This window comes from Heloderma suspectum, chromosome 7 (genome assembly GCF_057233095.1).
Source record: "Heloderma suspectum isolate Gila_16-S chromosome 7, 16-S_ref, whole genome shotgun sequence".
Lineage (NCBI taxonomy): Eukaryota > Metazoa > Chordata > Lepidosauria > Squamata > Helodermatidae > Heloderma > Heloderma suspectum.
The window spans coordinates 118,336,800-118,358,073 of NC_139464.1; the positions used below are offsets into that span (position 1 = coordinate 118,336,800).

Sequence of the window (21,274 nt, forward strand, 5' to 3'; positions counted from 1 at the left end):
GGCCGCTAGACAGTGGCTGGACGGCTATAGGATATGCTGTTTTCCAGGAACCGACCTCGGAGCCTGTGCCCCGAGGTTGGTTCCCGGAAAACTGACCTCCCCCCATGTCCGCACTGCCTCTGAGGCAGCGCGGAGAAGCCCCGTCCTCCACGCTCACAAAAGGAGCGTGGAACGACTGAAAAAGGGTGGGGCTGGGGGAGTGGAGAGCGGATCTGCCTATACGACATCTTATGTGTCATATAGCAGCATCCTCTCCCGCTTGCCCCCCCTCCCCATGGCTAGACAGCCGAAAACAGCAGGGCAGGAGAGGCATGGAGGGAACAATCCCCCCCATGCTCCTCCTACCTATCTAGATAGGATTGCGCCCTAAGGGAGTTTCCCAACTTGCTCATTGTTACTTGTAAAGTAACAATGAGCAAAATACTTTACAGGAGCTGGAATGTCAAACAAAATCACCCAGCCTTTGGGAAAGCTATTTTAATGTTCAATGCATAAAGAGCAAAGCTTATCCATTTTACAGTCTTAGATGTTAAGAATGGATATATGATTGCTCTTTACTGGATTTCTCGTACATAGCCTCCACAGAATATTCACAAAGTTGAAGATAGTCAAAATTAATGCAAGAGATGCTATGGAAGTGAGCTTCAACTTTGTTTATATCAAAAATAGTATTTAATTTAAATTAAAACCAGTTTAAATTCTCTATCTCCATGCTACGACTGAAGAAATCCAATTGTTACCATAGATAATTATTAAAATTTAGACACTGGTCTTCAGAACTGCTATTTCCAGGCTAGCTAACAAATCATACAAAAGACTTAAAAACAAAAAACAGAGCAGTAACAATATAAGCCAGAGCAACTAAAACCAGTTTAAATGGTATATAGACCTCAGTTTGAATCGAAAGGCGCCCTTCTGTGAATGGAGGGCATATTTAGATCCAAACTACTCCTTTGGGACCAAACCATTATATGGATGTTACAAGGGAATTCTCATTTATTTAGTACTAGTGCACAATAGCACTATAATCGTTACCAGGCACATGAGCTAGATGCAAAATGTTTACTAGCAATCACATTTACTTCAACATGGAAGAAAAAAATTATACAAATACATTAACACAAGAAAAATATCCCCAATCAAAGAACAGCATACTGACTGCTTACCGTATGAAAGTCAAGTGAACCCCAAGTGATCGATGAGTCCCTGAGCAGTCAATACACAGGAAAACACCGTATGTTATGCTTGCCCAGCTTGGATTTTTTGCTCCACAGTCAAAACACACCTAGAAAACAACCATAAGTTGATTGTTAAGATTACATTTCTTTAACTGTTTATCCAGCATGCTAGTTCTCATCTGTAAGCCATGATTTGGAAACGCTTCTAAGAACAAGACTTGCACTACGTGGCAAGAGAACTATTTTACTGTAATTTGTGTGTGGAGGGAATGAGACAACAACACTGCAACTTCATCCTTAAGTGGTTAGATCCAGACTACATTAGCTGAACTTAGGTCCTACTGAAAAGCAACAGGAATTGTTAATTACTAACTCGTCCTATTTATTTCAATGAAATTCAAGTTTAACTAAGAGTCTGGATCCAATCCAAGACATCCAAATATTCCATATGTATATACAAAACAGCCTGTGCTAAAACCAATACTATCCCCTTCAGCCTCCAAGAGCGGCTTCTGTGCATTGCCAGCCAATAAAACAGACCTCTTGGTACCAACCCATGTAGAAGAGCAGGTGAAATGTTGGAATTCACCACTAATTCCAGTATTAAACATATCAGTTTTAGAATTTTAGGCAGCCAGGGTACTCAGTACTAACATTCACTAGATTTCCTCTGACGGCATTAAGCAAAATGATTCATAAAGTAACTTGGAAAATCCACAGTATGATTCAATGGACTAAGCAATCCCATTGGTCACACCATGATGCTGCGCAGGGGAGGGGAGGGGCAGGAAAGAAGAAAAATAGCAAAGTAAAAATGAAAAAGAAGTTTTAACTCAAATGGTGTTTAAAATGTAGCAATATTTTAAGCAAGCAAACCACACTATGATCTGCCTAGCCTGAATTTGCATTATTGCACAACAGGGATCATTATCACGTTCACAGAATCACAGAGCTGGAATTTGCCAAGATGCCACCAAGTCTAAACTCTCCTCACCACGTACCCATTACTAGGGGTGACTGTTCATAAACTATCACTCAATACAATCCTCACCACAACATGTCAGAAAACAGCAGTGTGGTACCTGCACAACAAATAACTCTAAATTACTCAAGCAACTGAGCTAAGGCCAGATGTTAATGATCTAGATGCAGTTTCTAGTTTACCAGCAGATGAGAGACTTTCACTTGCCTGCTTCAGCCTTTACATGCCTACCAATTTATTAGGTTGCATGTCAGAAAATGGTCATGCCCAGAATGGCTGCAGCTGCAACTGTATGTGCACTGAGCTGGGAATATGAGTATTGAATGCAGAGGGACTTCTCTGAATGAACATGTAGAAAATATCAATACTATTTTATAGCTGTAACATTCACTTGGGTACATTGACACATTTTGCCAGCTGCCACCAGTTTCTAACATCTGCATATAAACAGATGCTTTAGGCAACATTAAAGTGACCCAGCATACGTGCTAGTCTTTAAACTATTAGACTTCACAGCATCTACCACAATATATGCAAAACACAAGCAGAATGTACTTGAGAGCCAGTGTAGTGTAGTGGTGAGAGTGACGGACTGGGAGCCGGGAGATCCGGGTTCTAGTCCCCACTTGGCCATGGAAGCTCACTGGGTGACTTTGGGCCAGTCACAGACTCTCAGCCCAACCTACCTCACAGGGTTGTTGTTGTGAGGATACAACGGTGAGGAGGATAATGTAAGCCGCCTTGAGTTCCTTGCGAGAGGGAGAAAGGCGGGGTATAAATGAAATAAATAAATAAATAAATAAATACTGTCTTGAACAGATACTGCTATTGAGTGGATAAACATGAGCATCTGAATACCAAATACTCCCTGTTACTTCTCTCTCCACATAGCTCCTCAGAATGATTTCTCTAAAATAACCTTGGTCTTAGAACCCAATGTTTTTGTGGACACAAAAATCACATTTAGATGTCATTAAATAGTTAATTCTCTTCAACTAGTCCATCTCCCTGCATTGTAATCTGTTTTTCCTGCAGCTTTTTAATTTCATCATCTTAAAGATGGCTTCATCATCCTGGAAACATGATTCATTATAACTTGGCTCAAGTTCATTAATCAATTAACATGAAATAGTTCCGAATCATGCTGGAAATGAATATGCTATTTTATACATATTTGCACAGAACATAGAGGACAGAATTACTTTTCTCTTTAGCAGTATAACTGATATTTGTAAAATGATATAGTTATGTCAGAATGTGCAGAAGCAAACAAGAATATATGAAGAGAAACATTTGCATTTGGCACTGCAAAAATAACTGACTCTTTCTTTTCAAATGCACACGCTGCAGCGCTCCACCCAGTCTGAAAGGTCACTGTTCACCAAGAACAAAATGAAAACATGATTTAACTACAGCTAAAATTCCTAAGCCAGCTCACCAGTTTGCAGTCTAAAAATCAAAGACCGCACTCCACGTTGTGCTTTAAAGGAGTACCAACATTGATAAGGGGAATGGAACTTTGACCATTAATTCCCAAAAAGAGAAAATAAAGATTCAGAATGTCACTTAAAATGGCATTGCTTTTAAGGTTTAAACACATTTTAAAGAAGATTTTTCCATACTAACAAAAAATCAGCTAAGGGAGTAATCCTATTGAGATCGACAGTTGCTTCCGACCCCGGAGGCGAGCGCCTATCCAAAGCAGGGCAGGTGCAGCCGCCTTACATTTGCGGCTAGACAGCTGATTTCGGCTGTCTAGCCACAGGAAGCCGGGGGGGGGGGGCACATAGGAAGCATCAGAAAGGCACGTCCGCCCCCCCCGGAACACCCCGTATTTGCTGCTCTGCGCTCCTGAGTGCTGAGCCGATCCACGCTGCCTACTGAGGCAGAGGGAGAGGGTGGAGGTCGGTTCTCAGGGAACTGACCTCGGAATGCGGGCTCTGAGGTTGATTCCCAGGAACCAACTTATCCTATGGCCGTCTAGCCGCTGACTAGCGGCCAATAGGACTGCGCCCTAAGCAACATTTTTTGCTTTGACTTAACAGAAGTTATGACGCATTACATGGCTTACAGCAGTCTATAAGTCTCCACTCCTCACCCAATACACAATACACCCTCCCTAGCCACTGCAGATACATTGGATAGCACAGTACGAAGCATTGATTTGATATTACTCTGAAGTTACAATGTAATTTTAATATTGTTTTATATAATTTTTCAGGAGCTTGGAGAGTGCAAACTATTCACTTGTCTTTTCCACAATCCAACATATTTCTATACAATGAGCAGTACTCAGGATGGCTACTCACTCCTATGTGGAAGTTACTTTACACAGTCCTTAACCAAACACAACATTTTATTTCCTAGTGAATTCAGAGTGGATAATGAAGCTTTTTGATATCACATTCACAACTGTAAGGAGTTACACGTCCCAAAGATTTCATAGCATTTTAAACCTGAAAGCCATTATGCACATTTACCAACTTTCAACACCAGGTTGGGTTGGTGTTTTTAAAGCCTGTCAATCCAAATATTTGAAGTAAAACTGACTTAAGTACACTCGATTGCTACCCTTAAGAATAAAAACAATAAGGTCGTCAAATATGCTTGGTACATCCTGGTGTTATGGGGATTCAAACCTTCATTATCCAAACATATGGAAAAATGTCAGGACACACCCATCCCACAGAAAATCTCCCCGGAGATTTGTGCACCGGCAGAGGAACTGACTCTTTTTCTTTCTTTATATCCCTCCTATGCTAGAAATGTTTAATCAACAATTGTGGCTCATTAGAGGCAACATATGTTAAAGAGCATATGGGAACATACAACTATTCTTAGGCTTTTCCATTTTCATTATATTTTGCTCTAATTCTGAAAGGGAGGTTTCAGTGAAGATATTTTTTCCAGCATATAGAGGGACAATAAAATGTAAAGGCATCAACAAAGCCATGCAAAGTCAGACTACTGATAACCTAAGCATCCAGACCATTCTGCAGACCATGTGGAAAAAATGGCAGTTTTACTGTTACCTAATCAATATGAAGACAGGAAAAAACCCAACATCTATTTCAACTGTAATCCCCTCACCATATCTTGATGATTTGTGGACTTGACAGACATGAGAAGTTGCCAACAGATTTTAAACTACTTTTCTATTTTCAGTACCAACTTGGTACACAAAGTCAATATTCTTCGGTGTCCGATACCCAGATTGCCCAAATTAATGAATTATTCCAAGGTGAATACTAAGGAATTTACTGCAGACTTTTATTTCACTTGACATTTTGTGTGTTCTATCATCCATGGACATCTTCCCATCAATTACTGACAGACCCAGCTGTACCATCAGGCAGAATGAGGCGGCCACCTTAAGCAGTTAATTTTAGGTGTCAAGATAAGGCAGCAAAATGTTATTTATTTACTTACTATTGTGTCTTTACCTCCAAGAAGAGGCATTTGTGGAATTTTCTGCCTCACGTGCCATAAAATACCTGGCCAGCATTGGGTAAGGGGGTGCCATATGTTATTCTGCCTCAAGCAGTAAAATGTCTTGGGCTGGACCTGATTACTGACAGCTCAATCCTATACTGTGTTGCACTCAAAGTCAGCATATGTAAGATAAAAACCACCTTGCTGGATCAGAGCAAGGGCCATTTAAACCAGCATTCTGTTTCTAAAAGCAGCCAGTCAAATCCTACTGGAAGCTCATCAAAGGAGGACATCAAAGTAATGGCCTTTTTCTATAGTTTGTTGCCAGGAACTACTGCACAGTCATATGCTACCTGTGAAAATGGAGACCTCATTTAGCCATCATAGCTAACAGTTGGTTTATGGCTAATTGTTACCTCTCCTCCATGAATCATTTTTTAAAGCCATCTAATCTAGAGGCCACCACAACTTGAGAAGCACATTTCTAAAATTAGTTATGCATTATGTGAAATACTTTTTTTGGGCCTAGGTTTAAAAAAAGCAGAAACCTCAAAATGGACAGCAAAATCTCCACCAGACAAGACTCTTATGAAAAGCTTTGAGCCATCATTAGGCAGAGTAGAAACAATGCTAATTCTTGGCTGTACAGTAGGGCACTATTACTAGCTTACCATTAAAAGAAACTTTGCTATTAAGGAAATTGTCTCAGTTATACAGAGAACAAAGTTAATACTAAAGCTAATTATTTTAATGACCAACCCATGACACTTCTGAGTTCTTCAGCTAGAACATTGACCAGCACAACCAGAGTATTGTAGTAGCAGATGGTAGAGTTGGACCAGGATGAATAGTGTTCAAACCTTGTTTCGTATATAACAATGCATTTTATATAGTTTTTAGATAGCTGATAGCAAATATGTGAAGGGCTATACCTGCCAACCTAGCAGTTTGAAAGTAAGAAATTGCAAGTAGATAAATAGGTACCGCCTCGGCGGGAAAGGTAACAGCGTTCCGTGCACCTCGGTGTTCAGTCATGCCGGCCACATGACCACGGAAGCGTCTTCGGACAGCGCTGGCTCTTCGGCTTAGAAACGGGGATGAGCACCGCACCCTAGAGTCGGACACAACTGGTTGGGGACACCTTTACCTTTTTTTATACGACTGTGAGGTAAGTCAATATTATCCCCATTAACGCATATGGGGACTGAGACCAAGAGACTTCTCTAAAGCCACCTAATGAGATCATAGCTGAGCTAAACTTTGAACAGGGATCTTTTGGGCTCACAACTCACACTCTTAGCTAGTACACTGTGTACACACACTAGTACACACACTATGGGGATGTTCGGATGATTGCAGGGGGGAAAGAGGCTATCATGGCTTCTCCACCAGCCCCCACATGTGCCTATTTTTTACATAAGTAGCCATGCTGCAGCATGGGATGGCATGTCGTGCAAACTCAGTGCGCAGCGCAGGAGGGGTGGCTTCGTACCCACCCTACACTAGCTATAACTGATAAATAGTCTCTCCTACCTCCTATCTGAGTTAGAATCTGGAAAGGGTTCAGTCCTAAGCATATTTTGCTCAGGCATAAATTTAACCGAGTTCAATGGGGCTTACATACATTTACATGTAAATGTGCACAAGACTGCCAACTTACAGAGAAGACAGACGCACATTCTAAAGTGTGGTGATACTAGTAGCGATTTGCGTATACAGTTTCTGCCCAGAAATAAATGCAGCCTTAAAATGCAGCCAGCAAATGTGATGCAAATGGCTTGAATGCACACTTTAGAATGGATTTCCGCCTGCAGTTCTAAGCAAACTTACTTGAAAGTCCTGCTACTTCAAAAAAGCCTCTTTGAAATCCAACAGGACTTTGCCTCTGAGGAAATGTGGTTAGGATAAGGCTGCTGTGTTAAATTAAGTTTTCCATTGTGCCTGATGAAGACGTATGATTCTCTAGAAACGACACAGAAACAAATAGAAGAGGAAGGGGAAAACCATATCGATAACAATGAGAAAAGGCCGGAGAGCCTCAATTGTGCAAAGGAGACAGCAGAATCTATGGGAATTATAAAAGAACCACAATAAAAAGAAATCCGTTCTTTAAAACACTTTTAAAAACAAACATTCATTAGAAGTGCAGCTAATAAATAATATCCTATAATAATCTTGGCTTCAATATAATCATATTATAATATTTACATGTTGCAAAGTTTTCATAAAAGCCTATTACTTTTATTTCAAGTAAGGAGCTTTGTATAAAGCACTGTAATATATAACAAGATAAAACTTTAAACAGTGTTTTAAAAAGTCATTCTAAGGAATTATAGGCACTCCAAATCCACACCAAGAAAGAAAAGGTGACTAATACCCACTCTGCGCCCCATCCACCAGCTGTTCCTGTATCTATCATGGTCAGCCTCAGTTTTCTGGTACACATCCCAGGAAAACAAAGGGGCCTATTGGGGCGGGGCGGGGGGAGAAGAAAGATACTGGAAACACCTTTTTTAAAAGTTGTATTTATATTTATTAAATTTATTAATTGCCCATCTGGCCGGTCACTCTGGGCGATGACTTTTTTAAAAAGTTGTGTGTTAACATGAACGTTAAGTTTGGAGCCCTTTCCTCGGGTCTCTAGAAACTAAGTCGGTGAGGTGGGAGAGAGGAGAGAATGCCTCTTAACTCCACTAGGGCACATGCAACTGAATGCACGGACATGGACACTCACGTCAGCAGGGTGTGAAACCAAGGGTGCAATCCTATGCATGTTTAGACAGAAGGAAGTCCTACAACTCCCATTATTCCCCAGCCAACCCTGCTGGTTGGGGAATGCTGGGACTTGCAGGACTTCCTTCTGTCTAAACATGCGTAGGATTGCACCTTCGGCCCATGAGGCGGGAGAGAGGAGAATGCCTCTTAACTCCACTAGGGCACATGCAACTGAATGCACGTACATAGACACTCACGTCAGCAGGGTGTGAAACCAAGGGTGCAATCCTATGCATGTTTAGACAGAAGGACGTCCTATAACTCCCAGTGTTCCCCAGCCAACCCTGCTGGATGGGGAATGCTGGGACTTGCGGGACTTCCTTCTGTCTAAACATGTGTAGGGTTGCACCTTAGGCCCATGAGGCGGGAGAGAGGAGAGAATGCCTCTTAACTCCACTTATGCTCATGCAACCGAATGCACGGACACAGACACTCATGTCAGCAGGGTGTGCAACTGACTGTAGCCATGCAATTAAAAGACGCTTGCTCCTTGGGAGGAAAGCTATGGCAAACCTAGACAGCATAGTAAGAAGCAGAGACGTCACCTTGCCGACAAAGGTCCGTCTAATCAAAGCTATGGTTTTCCCAGTAGCAACGTATGGCTGTGAGAGCTGGACTATAAGGAAGGCTGAGGGCTGAAGAATTGATGCCTTCGAACTGTGGTGCTGGAGAAGACTCTTATGAGTCCCCTGGACTGCAAGGAGGTCAAATCAGTCCATCCTAAAGGAAATCCACCCTGACTGTTCATTGGAAGGACAGATAATGAAGCTGAAGCTCCAATATTTTGGCCACCTAATGCGAAGAGAAAACTCCCTGGAAAAGACCCTGATGCTGGGAAAGACTGAAGGCAAAAGGAGAAGGGGACGGCAGAGGATGAGATGGCTGGATAGCATCACCGATGCAATGGTTATGGGCTTGAGCACGCTCCGGGAGAGAGCGCAGGACAGGGAGGCCTGGCGTGCTGTGGCCCAAGGGGTCACGAAGAGTCGGACACGACTGAACGGCTGAACAGCAAACATGCGTAGGATTGCACCTTTAGCCCGTGAGGCGGGAGAGAGGAGAATGCCTCTGAACTCCGCTAGCGCGCACGCAACCGAATGCGCGGCCACGGACAACCCGGCAGCAGGGGGCGAGACCAAGGGCGCAGCGCTCCGGAGAGGAGAAAACCCGAGCCCCTGCAAAAAGGGCGCGAGCTCCTGCGTCCGGCTGCCACAGCGCGGCCCAGGCAGCGCCCCTGCCGCAGCGCGCAGCTGGGGCAGGCGAGGCGGCGGGAGCCGCGCCTCGGGCCCGGGGCGCCTTCCGGCGAGGGAAGGGGCGCTGCGGGGCACGCAGGCGGCCCCGCGGCGCTCCCGTCCCGGAGGCACGCCGCGCGGATGGGCGCAGGGGGCGCCGCCGCCCCGGCGCCGCCCCTCGCGGCGGTGCAACGTGTCACTAGCGGGGCCGGCGCGGGGCGAGGGGCGAAGGCGCCCCCCGCCGCCGCCCGTCCACGCGCCTCTCACCTTGTTCGTGTGGACGGCGCGGAGCCGCCGGAAGACGGCGGCGAGCTCCTGCTTGCCCGGCTCGCACATCCCGCCTCTGCGGCCGCGGCCCCTCGGCAGCCACGCAGCGGGGAGCGCCGGCCGGCCGCCGCCTCAGCTGCGCGCAGGCTGACGAGCGACGCGCGCCGAGGCGGGCCCGGCCGCGCCGCACGGCGCATGCGCCGCAGGCGGGGGCGGAGACCCACCCGGCTGATCTGTGCGGCGCGGATTGGGGGAAGCGCGGCGGGGACGGCCCCGCCCGCGTTTCCAAGGCGACGGGGAGGGCGGCTTGGGCCTGGGAGCGCCTCGTCGCCGACCGGGCCCAGAGGGGGGCGGGGCCTCGCGGCGCGGCGAGGGGCCGAGAGCGGGGTCTCTCGGGGGCGAGCCTCGCTCCGTTCGACGGGGCCGGCTCCCCTGGAAGAGCCGCGGCCCTAGTGGTTTGAAGCCAGCGGCCTGGGGAGGCGGTGGGCCCTCCCGCGCTGGAGGCGTTCAAGACGAGGCTGGGCAGCCGCCTGCCAGGGGTGCTCCGGCTGGGATTCCTGCGTTGAGCAGGGGGCTGGACGCGATGGCCGTGTAGGCCCCTTCCGGCCCTACTCTTCTACGATTCTATGAGGCTGGACAGCCACCTGCCAGGGGTGCTCTGGCTTGGGCTCCTGCGTTGAGCAGGGGGCTGGACTCGATGATCTCACAGGCCCCTTCCGGCCCTACCGTCCTGCGATTCTGTAGGGCGATGGACGTGTGGAAGGGCGTGTCCGCGTGGGCCAGCCGCTCCGCCCGGGACGTCCGCGCTCCCTCCACAGCTTGCCGCCTCGGAGCCCCGAGGCACGTCCTTCGGCGGGGGCACCGGGCTTGAAAGGGCGCACCGTCCGTGGCTGCTAGTTTTTAATAGGTTTGGCCTGCTTAAAAAAAAAAAGAAGAAACCAAGGGTGCAATCCTGTGCAAGTTTAGACAGACCAAAGCCCTACAACTCCCAGCATTCCCCAGCCAGCATAGCTGGCTGGGGAATGCTGGGAGTTGTAGGGCTTTGGTCTGTCTAAACTTGCATAGGATTGCACCCTAAAACTAGTTTTTACAGACGTCGCTAATTGCGGTTCAATAAAAGGAGAAGGGGACGGCAGAGGATGAGATGGCTAGATGGCATCACCAATGCAATGGATATGGACTTGAGCATGCTCCGGGAGAGAGCGCAGGACAGGAAGGCCTGGCGTGCTATGGTCCGTGGGGTCACGAAGAGTCGGACACGGCTGAATGACTGAACAACAATGCGAAGAGAAAACTCCCTGGAAAAGACCCTGAATGTGGGAAAGATTGAAGGCAAAAGCAGAAGGGGACGGCAGAGGATGAGATGGCTAGATAGCATCACCGATGCAATGAATATTGGCTTGAGCACACTCCGGGACAGCGCGCAGGACAAGAAGGCCTGGCATGCTATGGTCCATGGGGTCATGAAGAGTCGGACACGACTGAGCAGCTGAGCAACAACAAAGTTTAGGTACCCGTTCTATAGCTGAGCGGCGAACCAAGTTTTTAAGTGATGGTAAATGTGTGCACGCCACCCCTTTGAGCAGCCTGGCTCTCGATGAAAAAACGTATGGGGAAATAAAGCAAGGACGAGCTGTGACATTACAAACATGAAGTCCAGTCTCTGTTCTGTTTTCTCAAAGGAGGCAGGAAGAACGATAGGATTATTAGGTAGAAGAGATTTGCCCCAAGTGTTTGTGTGGATGCAAGAGTAAGATGGGACAGTTCGTGTTATCGGTGATCAACCTCTGAATTTCCCTACACTTCAGATAGGCTGCCTACCTCCAGAGTTCATAGGTTGTGTCCAGTGTTAGTATAACTTGTCCCATTCACTTCAATGGGTCTATTCTAAGTAGGACTAACATTGGATAAAACACCATATAACTAATATCGCTGGGGAGGTCTTTAATCTTCCACCTGTCCTGCTAGTATAATGCACCTTCTGGGATAACTGTTAACTCTTGTAGCAAATTTTTGATGCAAGGTTTGATCTTCATTATAGGAAAAAAGCCCTACCTTGCATTGTTTCACTTTTTAGCATTTTCAGACATTGTTTTCCAATACACCTGCTTTAGCATAATTTCTTAAGCAAATGAGGGCTCATACAACTAGATTTCCAGCCATACCATCATCACGTAGCCAAACAAAGCTTCCCTATTGCCTTAGAGGGGAACGAAGGGACAAAGTGATTTTGCCTCAACCAGCTCTAAACACAGACAACTTAAAATATGGGAGGGGAGACAAAATAAAATATGGGAGTGGGGATGCATAGGAATATGTAGAAGGAGGATATTACTTTCAGTGGGGTATACTTTAGGATGTGCATAGAAGAAAATTCCAACAGCCATTACTCAGACTGATGCTTACACAGACCCTGCGTTTCACTAACTTTGCATGCAGCGAAGTGAAAGTAAACAAAGAAGGCAGACTGAAAGTCTGGGTGAAAAGCAATGTCAGGGTAAAGGGAAAATACTCGTTCCCCAGCTTCAGTGCCACCCTGAAAAGCCAGATAAAACCAGAACAGTAAGAACTGCTTATCGCACTGGCAACTAAGATTATTTTGCTACGTGGCAGTTACAAACCAATCAAAAGGATTATACAACTTATCCTGCCTCTCTAATGTTCTGTATCCAATCAGTGTTAGCCAAAGTTCTCCTTGTCATTCATTGTATAAAAAGCTTTGTTTGAAATGTAAACAGAGAGAACCTCCTTATAAGAATTTTGTAGGCATCTCCACATAGTATGCTTTCTTTTCTGTCTTTTGTTTTCTTTGAATAAAGATGTGAATGCTCAGAATAAGCTGTGAAGTTTTCTTTGATATGTGCATACCCATACACATTCTGCCCTGATTTTGCAGAACTGACTCAGGGCTTAAGAAAAAGCAGGTATTCCCATTCTTCACCCTTACCCCCAAATACCTGCATTCGCCAAGTTTGGGGGTGATTTTTCACATCTCTGAAAAGCTGGGGGCATCTTTCACAGAATGGGGCAAAAATATTTTGCACACCACACACTAGCTAATTGGGTATGGAGGATGTGGCCCCAATCCTGTAAGCTCCATTAGTCAGCCTCCATCTCTACTAGAGAAATAGCACTGTAACTATTCACTGTAACTTCCTTGCTTTAAGTCATGATCACCTTAACATCCACATAGAGTAGGTGCATAATTTTCCATTCTTGATCTCATTGCTGGACTGACTGCTGGAAAGACAGTCACAATGCACTTTGCAATTGTTTAAAAGTGTTTGCATTTTTTAAAAATAAGATGGAGGGTTAACATTTGTATAGACATCAACTTGCCTGGTTTTGTTTTGAAAGTGAGCCAGAGTCTACCTGAAGCATCTGGGGAGGAGCAAGATTGACAGCCACATCAGTATTTGAGATATGTGTGTCTATAAGAGAAGTGTGTGTGGGTATGTGCATGTGTGTGTGGGGTGTACATACAGACAGAGAGAGAACACACGTAAGCACAAGCTGAAAATGTTTGATTTGTCTTCACCAGATTTGAGTTCATGTTTGCTTGCCCAGGAAAAGAGAAAGTGCAGTCTTTTAGAAGACATTTGCAAATAAAATGTCCTGGTTTGATTTAGTAATTTATTTATCCAGCTTCATGCAGTGTTTGCTTTCTCCTCTCGGTATATTCATGCCTGAACACTAATTGTATATTTGCACTTGCATACTGCGAACAGTTGATGGAACTGCATTTGGCCCATTCTGTATTTTTAAGAGCACGTTTATCCCAGTCAAAGCATATTTGTGTGTTCCACCCCTTTTGCAGAAATGCATAGGTGGAACGGGGCAGGGAAAGGAGGTAAGAGTCCTCCTGTCCCATGTAAACAAAGGTCATTTGTGCTGTTCATTGCTGGGACATACAGTTCATTTACAACGTTTATATACTGCTCCACATCTAGACAGATTCTGTAGCAATGAACCATAAAAGATAAAGATAGAAAGATAAAAGAATAGAACTCCATATTAATTGTGTGTTTTTTTAAAAAAAAAAACAATACTGATAAAAACTGGCTGGTCAGTCAAGGAAGGCTTCCTGAAATAAAGATATTTTCAGGAGGCACTGGAAACAACTCTGTGTTGGTGCCTGCCTGACCTCCAGAGGCAGGGAGTTCGACAGAAAGGGGGCCAGCACACCAAAGACCCAACTGGAGTCCAAACAGTGGACTCCAGTTGGGCCATAGGTTCATGAGGAACCACCAGTAGCATACCCTCTGATGACCTTAATGACTGGGCAGGTTGATAAGGGAGAAGGTGCTCTCTCAGGTATCCTGGTCCCAAGTTGTTTAGGGCTTTATACACTAGTACCAAAACCTTAAACCTAGCCTGGTGCAGTTCCCGTAGCAAAGGAGTAGCATGCTGAAAAGGGGCAGTTCTTGACAACAGCCGAGCTGCAGCATTCTGCACTAGCTCCAGTTTCTGGAACAGCCTTAAGAGCAGCCCCACAGAGTGCACTACAGTAATCCAGTCTTGAGGCTACTAGCACCTGTATCACTGTGGCCAAGCTATATCTATCCAGGAGAGGTCATAGCTGGCAAACCAGCCGAAGCTGATAAAAGGAACTCTGACCTACCATGGCCACTTGGGCTTCCAGTGACAGTGATGGATCTAGGAGTACCCCCAGGCTACAGACCTGATATTTCAAACGGAGCGCAACCCCATCAAGAACAAGCAATGAGCCTATCTCCTGGACTTGGAAACCACTCACCTACGCCTTGCCAGGATTCAACTTCAGTTTATTGGCCCTCATCCAGCCCATTATTGAGTCTAGGCACTGATCCAGGACTTGCACAGCCTCTCCCGATTCAGATGTCACAGGGAGACAGAGCTGTGTGTCATCAGCATACTGATGGCACTTGGCTCCAGATCCCCTAATGACCACTCCCAGTGGCTTCATATAGATGTTGAACAACATTAAGCACAAGAGGGTACCCTGCGGAACCTTATAGCTCAATTGCCAAGAGGCTGAGGAAAGGCCACATTCACATTCTGTGAAATGGGCCCCACAGGTAAGACTGGAACCACTGTAACACAATCCCTCCAATGCCCATCCCGTGGAGTCAATCCAGGAACATTCCATGGTTAATGAGAAATTGAGCAGAATTAATGGAGTTGTACTCCCTCGATCCCTTGAAGGTCATCCATCAGGGTGACTAATGCTGGTTCAGTCCTGTAATCAGGTCAAAACCTAGACTGGAATGGGTCTAGATAATCAGTATACTCCAACAGTGCTTGAAGTAGTTCTGCCAACCCTCTCAATTACCTTCCCTAAGAAAGGGGTATTTGCGACTGGGCAGTAGTTGTCTAATACCATTGGGTCCAAAGTGGGCTTCTTCAGGAATGGTCGTGCTACTGCCTCCTTAAGGACAGCAGGAACCACCCTTTCCTGCAGGGAAAAAATTTACCACACCCTGGGTCCACCCAGTCATACCACCTCAGCTAGCTTTTATTAGCCAGGAGGGGCAAAGATCTAGAGGGCACATAGTCAGGTCACATTGCTGCAAGCACCTTGTCCACATCAACAGGCCACAGCAACTGGAACGGATCCAACACAATCGGGCAGATGGTGGCGTCCGACACCTCGACTGGAGCTGCACTAACAGCATCAAGGTTGCTGTGGAGACAAGAGATTTTGTCCTCAAAGGGTGATGCAAGAAGTTCACAGCGAGTCTTTGAGGGGACCAGAGCCGCATGTGCTGGTGAGAGTGTTAACTGCACCCGGACCACCTGAAAGAACTCTGCTGGATGGCTATTCAAGGACACAATGGAGGCAGCAAAATAAGCCTTCTTTGCTGCCCACACCACTTGCACAATAACCATGATTGCGTGCTCTAGAGCGTGTTCAGTCATCTTCACTTAAAAGTCTTATGCCATTTGCACTCTAGCAGATGTCCAGCCTGTTTCACTGACCGCAGCTCCCCGGTATACCAAGGAGCAGAGTGGGCTCTACAGCACTGGAGAGGGCACTCAGTTGCAATCAAGTCGATGGCCCTCTGCATCTCACTGTTCCTCTGGATCACCAGCTCTTTCCACTGGAAATCCCTAAGAAAATCTCCATTGAATTTCATCAGTCTCCTGGGGCGGACCATCCAAATGGGTCCCCCACCCTGGCAGGAGGGAAGTAATGCCATTTGAATCGCACTAGGAAATGGCTGGACCATGACAATGCAGTTACTTGGACGGACGGACAGACACACCTTCAGATTCCTTATATCACAGCTTGGAGAAAAAACCAAATCAAGGGTATGCCCTGCTTCATGTGTTAGGCCAATGACAGAGACGGCCCCATGAGTGTCATGGAATCCATGAAGTCCCAAGCTGTTCTGGGTTCCTCCAACACCACGTTTGAGACCACCTCTGCCAGCAGTCAGGGAGGTTGCTAGGCAGCAGGGTGAGTGGCGCACCAGCAGCATCCCCAACCTGTCTCTATGGCCCAACACCAGGTGCAACCCCTCAAGACCTGCTCCAAGGTGGAGTGGTTTCCTGGTGAGAGAGATGGAAGTTCTGTAAACCATGGCGATTGCCCCACCTCGGGCCCCCCAGCCTATGTTGGGGCTGCACTGAGTACCCATGTGGGCAGAGCTGAGTCAGGTCAACCCTACCCAGTTGACCCACCCAAGTCTCAGTAATACATGCCAGAATTGGCCTTCTCATCCACAATTAAATCATTAATGAGTGCTGCCTTATTGCAGACCAACCTGGGGTTAAATGGCAACACTGCAAAACAGGAGGGCTCGGTGGACAAACTACCAGATACGTGAGAGCTAGGGGAGGGGAGGTAGAAGGGGAACAGTGTATAAACCTCTGTAACCCATTTTACTCTGATATCCCAACCTTCTCCTACTATTTCTCCTTCTGCCCCAAGTCCCTGAAGGTACCACCTCAATGGGTCCTTGTGTCAGAATTTCCCAAGCACATCCTTACCACACTAGAACTACCCACTTGCTCCTCTACTTGTCATTATGTACGTACCAGATTGAAAAATTCTGATTACTTTTCTCAAGGTGCAGTCAAGACCAAATACAATACTTACAAGAAAAAGAAATATAGAACAATCTTGGCAGTAAAATTATGTTCAGTAAGGTTTTATTATTTTTAAAATAGTATACTATACAGAAAAATATTCCAGACTCTTATTCCTGACCATTTGTGACAAATCGATTTCTGAACAATTATGCTGGAATACCATTATGACAGAGAGATCCAGTACTCAACATTATACAATTGAACTTCAGATGTTAATAAATATCTTAATATCCAAACGCAAATGGAATAGCCAGGGAGCACTTACAGCATTTTAATTATCGAAATGTTATTTCAATTACAGTGTAGTTCCCTAAAATAGTGTATCTACTTACCTGATAAGATTTTGATTTTCTATAAAGCAACTTGTTCTTACATGTTCACAATCCAGCTATTTATATTTCTTACAATTGTAATCAATTTGACACTTTTACAGGTGATTTGCAATTGCAAACAAGTAGAAAATTTTACAGTGTTCTGCTACAATAATCCACAGTGGGGCTAATGCTAGTTTGTATTTGGTTCCACAATTTTACTAACAAATATAAATCTTAGGATACAACTACTATGTTCACCTTATGCAAGAATCCGGATCACAGAAAGTAACGTCTCATTCCAGCGTGCTGTGCATGCAGTGTCTGCAGAAAGATCCCAACAGCACATAACAAACCCACCCCAACACACATTTCATGTGCCAGGCCATTACAAGGAATGGGGGGCTTGGGCATGTGTCCCAAATCCCCCTCCAACACGCCGTCTTCTGCTCAGTCAAGGAAAGTTAGGAACCAAGCAGATGCAGGAGGAGTTGATGGGGACAGGTGGGATGCATACAGGCCTCCCATGCTGTGTTAATGACTTGAAGAGTGGGAAAACTGGACTCTTACGCCCTATGAGGACCCCTCCAAACGCTACACCCAGAGTACACTGGATTGATCTACCTTACATTTAAACAAGGATGCACTGACAAAGCAAATCTAAGTATGCCTATAATTTAAATTTCTTAGCTTACTCTAAAGCTGCAATCTACTTCCCACTGAAGTCAATAGCAAACTCACATTGATTTACTGGTGCTAGACTCCACCAGAAATATAATGCATAGACAATAGGCTTGCTAATTAGAACATGCTCTTTAAATTTTTGAATATCAAATTATATATATAGACACAGCCTAAAGAGCATATCAATAAAAAAGCATTCATCTACTTTACACTCTCTTGCTTGAAAAAATAATCTTCATATACGTTTAACTTTCCAAATCACACAAAATCATTAACAACTTGCAAAATGTAAGTTCCTCAGCAAGAACATGGCGGAAATGGGTTTAAATATTCTAGTTTTAAAAATCTACCTGAAGTCATCACTTGGGAAATTCATATTTCAGGTGTCAAGGTGTATCAACCATATTCAAAAAAGAAACCTAGACTTTAATATTTGCAGACAATTCTGCTACAATCTTCTGTAACAGATATAATATGGCATTTTACACCATTAAGAAATGCTGAGAGCATGAAAAAGTTGACGGTTCAATGTGGAGTAGGGAATACATGTAAGTCATAATTTAAGTAGTAGTACTGATGAACCAGAAATGAAAAAATAGCAGATTAGATAGTCTTTAAATTAAAAAATGCATCTTTCAAATATTGGTAAGAACATATACAAAACTGCAGTTTTTTTAAAAAAAAATCAAGTTGCAAATTACTGAAGGTCACTTAAAATAACTGCTTAAACGAAAGGCAATGTAAGCCGCCACCCAGCATACTGGGAATGAGGCATTAACTTAGCAAATTCTGAAATAATATACAAAAGTCATGATAAAACAGTAAATTGTCAATACGTACTAAAAAGATCATTTTCTTGCTGTACTACCTTTTCAGCTCTGTCCCAGTCGCTTTGTCCTCTGTGTTGGCTGCCTACCTTTTCCCAGCTCCAGTCTGAATAGTTAGATCTTTTCCCAGGGGACAAGATATCAATCCATCATTCAAATGAATTAAAAGAAATATATACACGTTTCAGTTCCCCTCACTGTGAGCCACAAGCATCATACTGGCTGACAGTGACTACAGCAGTTTTAGATGTCACTGGATGGGTTCTACGTAGTTTGCTGGATAGAGGCCAACTTGTCCATTGGCCAGGCGACCTTTGCACCACCCTTGTTCATCTTCATCTTCAATTTTAGTTAGCTCTTCCCCTGCGGGGAGAAAAAGTCATCCAAGCATCTGTAAATAGTCCCTAGGAGTGTCTCAGTAAATTACGTCTTCCTTTTGCAATTGCAGTATCTCCTCTTTACATCAATAAGCATCAGAACATTAGGAAATCCATTTTATTGCACTGCTCTCTGTGTCCCCATACAGATGGGATAACAAAATCATTGATTAAAGCACCAAATTGACTAGATAAAATAAATGCTGTTTTAGGGAAATCATTAGGTGCCAATATTCAAATGTATCTAATTGCCAGGTGAAACAGGTCAAAACTGAACTGTCCTCTTGCAGATATAATCCCAGAATTACATGGGCAGGGGGTTTTAAAGATGAGGCCCCATTTGTTTAAAAAAACGTATGGACAAAGCTTCCTATTAAATCAAAGTACAAGTTCTAATTGTCAGGAGAGAGAGAGAGAGAGAAAGAGAGAGAATAATATATACACTGTAGGAATGTCTCTTTTACAAGCTATTCTTATTTACTACTGAATATGCACTAGGATTACATTTCTAGAGATGTTCTAGACATTTTGAAGCCATGGAAAAAACATGTTTTTTCCAGGAAAAGATGAAAATTTGGGAGGAAATAGAAACACATGCCATACTTATTTCTTTGGCACTCTTTCCTGATCTAAAGTCACTTTGCTCCCTTGGGAACATAAATTGTGTTGTATATAACTTGGTTTGCTCATAAAATTACCATTAAAATAAAATAAAAAGTAAAAGTAAACTAAAAATGTACTAAACAAATTTAGTAAATATGTAATTATAGTTTGAATAACCTTTATATTGAAATCATAATTTTATGAGCAAACCTTAGTTTTTAGTTTCCTATTTTATGCTGAACCAGAGGGAACTTCAGCAAGTACTCCTTTAAACATCTGAATCATTCTAGAAGCCAGAAGAAACAGAAAATGCTGGAGGCAGGAAAATGGTGCACAGTATCTGTTGCTGTTTCTGGGGAATTGGTTGGAGTGGAGGTTAGGGAAATCTTGTCTGAAGGAAAAGCTATTGAGAGTTTATTTAGCTGGGGAAGACTCTCTTACCTATTAGGAATAGTAACCACAAATATTTAATGTAAGTACCTTCAAGCAATCGCAACCTATCTAAAGAGTGACATTTTATTGTTGTTGTTCATGTCCGACTCTTCGTGACCCCATGGACCATAGCACGTCAGGCCTTCCTGTCCTGCGCTCTCTCCGGGAGTGTGCTCAAGTTCATATTCATTGCATCCGTGATGCTATCTAGCCATCTCATCCTCTGCCGTCCCCTTCTCCTTTTGCCTTCAATCTTTCCCAGCATTAAGGTCTTTTCCAGTGACTTTTCTCTTCGCATTAGGTGGCCAAAATATTTGAGCTTCAGCTTCAATATCTGTCCTTCCAATGAGCACTCAGGGTTGATTTCCTTTAGGATGGACTGATTTAACCTCCTTGCAGTCCAGGGGACTCGTAAGAGTCTTCTCCAGCACCACAGTTCGAAGGCATCAATTCTTCGGTGCTCAGCCTTCCTTATAGTCCAGCTCTCACAGCCATATGTTGCTACTGGGAAAACCATAGCTTTGATTATACGAATCTTTGTCAGCAAGGTGATGTCTCAGCTTCTTACTATGTTGTCTAGGTTTGCCATAGCTTTCCTCCCAAGGAGCAAGTGTCTTTTAATTTCATGGCTACAGTCACCGTCTGCGGTGATCTTGGAGCCCAAGGAAATAAAATCTGTCACTGTTTCCATTTCTTCCTCTTCTATATGCCAGGAAGTGATGGGGCCAGATGCCATGATCTTAGCTTTTTTAATGTTGAGTTTCAAACCAGCTTTTGCACTCTCCACTTTCACCCTCAACAAGAGGCTCTTTAGATCCTCTTTGCTTTCTGCCATTAGGGTGGTATCGTCTGCGTATCTGAGGTTGTTAATAATTCTCCCAGCAATCTTAATTCCGACATGTGATTCATCCAAACCGGCGTTTCTCATGATGTACTCTGCATATAAGTTAAATAAGCAGGGCGAGAATATACAGCCTTGTTGTACTCCTTTCCCAATTTTGAACCAATCGGTTGTTCCATGTCCAGTTCTTACTGTTGCTTCTTGACCCTCATACAGGTTTCTCAGGAGACAGGTAAGGTGGTCTGGTACCCCCATCTCT

General features: G+C 44.5%; 2 protein-coding genes across 12 annotated transcripts in view; both read right to left on the minus strand.

The window, feature by feature from the left end:
* ARFGAP3 (ARF GTPase activating protein 3) overlaps positions 1–10,010 on the minus strand; it is a 51,006-nt gene extending 40,996 nt beyond the window's left edge. For 4 of the 8 annotated variants that reach the window (XM_084811210.1, XM_084811209.1, XM_084811208.1 and 1 more), the window contains exons 1-2: positions 9,867–10,010; positions 1,167–1,285 (exon numbers count right to left, since the gene is read on the minus strand). In XM_084811210.1, the coding sequence (XP_084667336.1) occupies positions 1,167–1,285; positions 9,867–9,935 (188 nt within the window). In that variant the 5' untranslated portion in view covers positions 9,936–10,010. Of the gene's footprint in view, positions 1–1,166; positions 1,286–2,846; positions 2,910–6,576; positions 6,704–7,422; positions 7,555–9,866 lie in introns of all 8 variants that reach the window. The other 4 variants (XM_084811213.1, XM_084811212.1, XM_084811205.1 and 1 more) reach the window with 3 other exon arrangements.
* Positions 10,011–16,983: 6,973 nt separating this feature from the next.
* The window catches only part of PACSIN2 (protein kinase C and casein kinase substrate in neurons 2), a 47,114-nt gene continuing 42,823 nt past the window's right edge, over positions 16,984–21,274 (minus strand). For all 4 annotated transcript variants that reach the window (XM_084811217.1, XM_084811215.1, XM_084811216.1 and 1 more), the window contains one exon: positions 16,984–19,125. In XM_084811217.1, the coding sequence (XP_084667343.1) occupies positions 19,013–19,125 (113 nt within the window). In that variant the 3' untranslated portion in view covers positions 16,984–19,012. The remainder of the gene's footprint in view (positions 19,126–21,274) is intronic.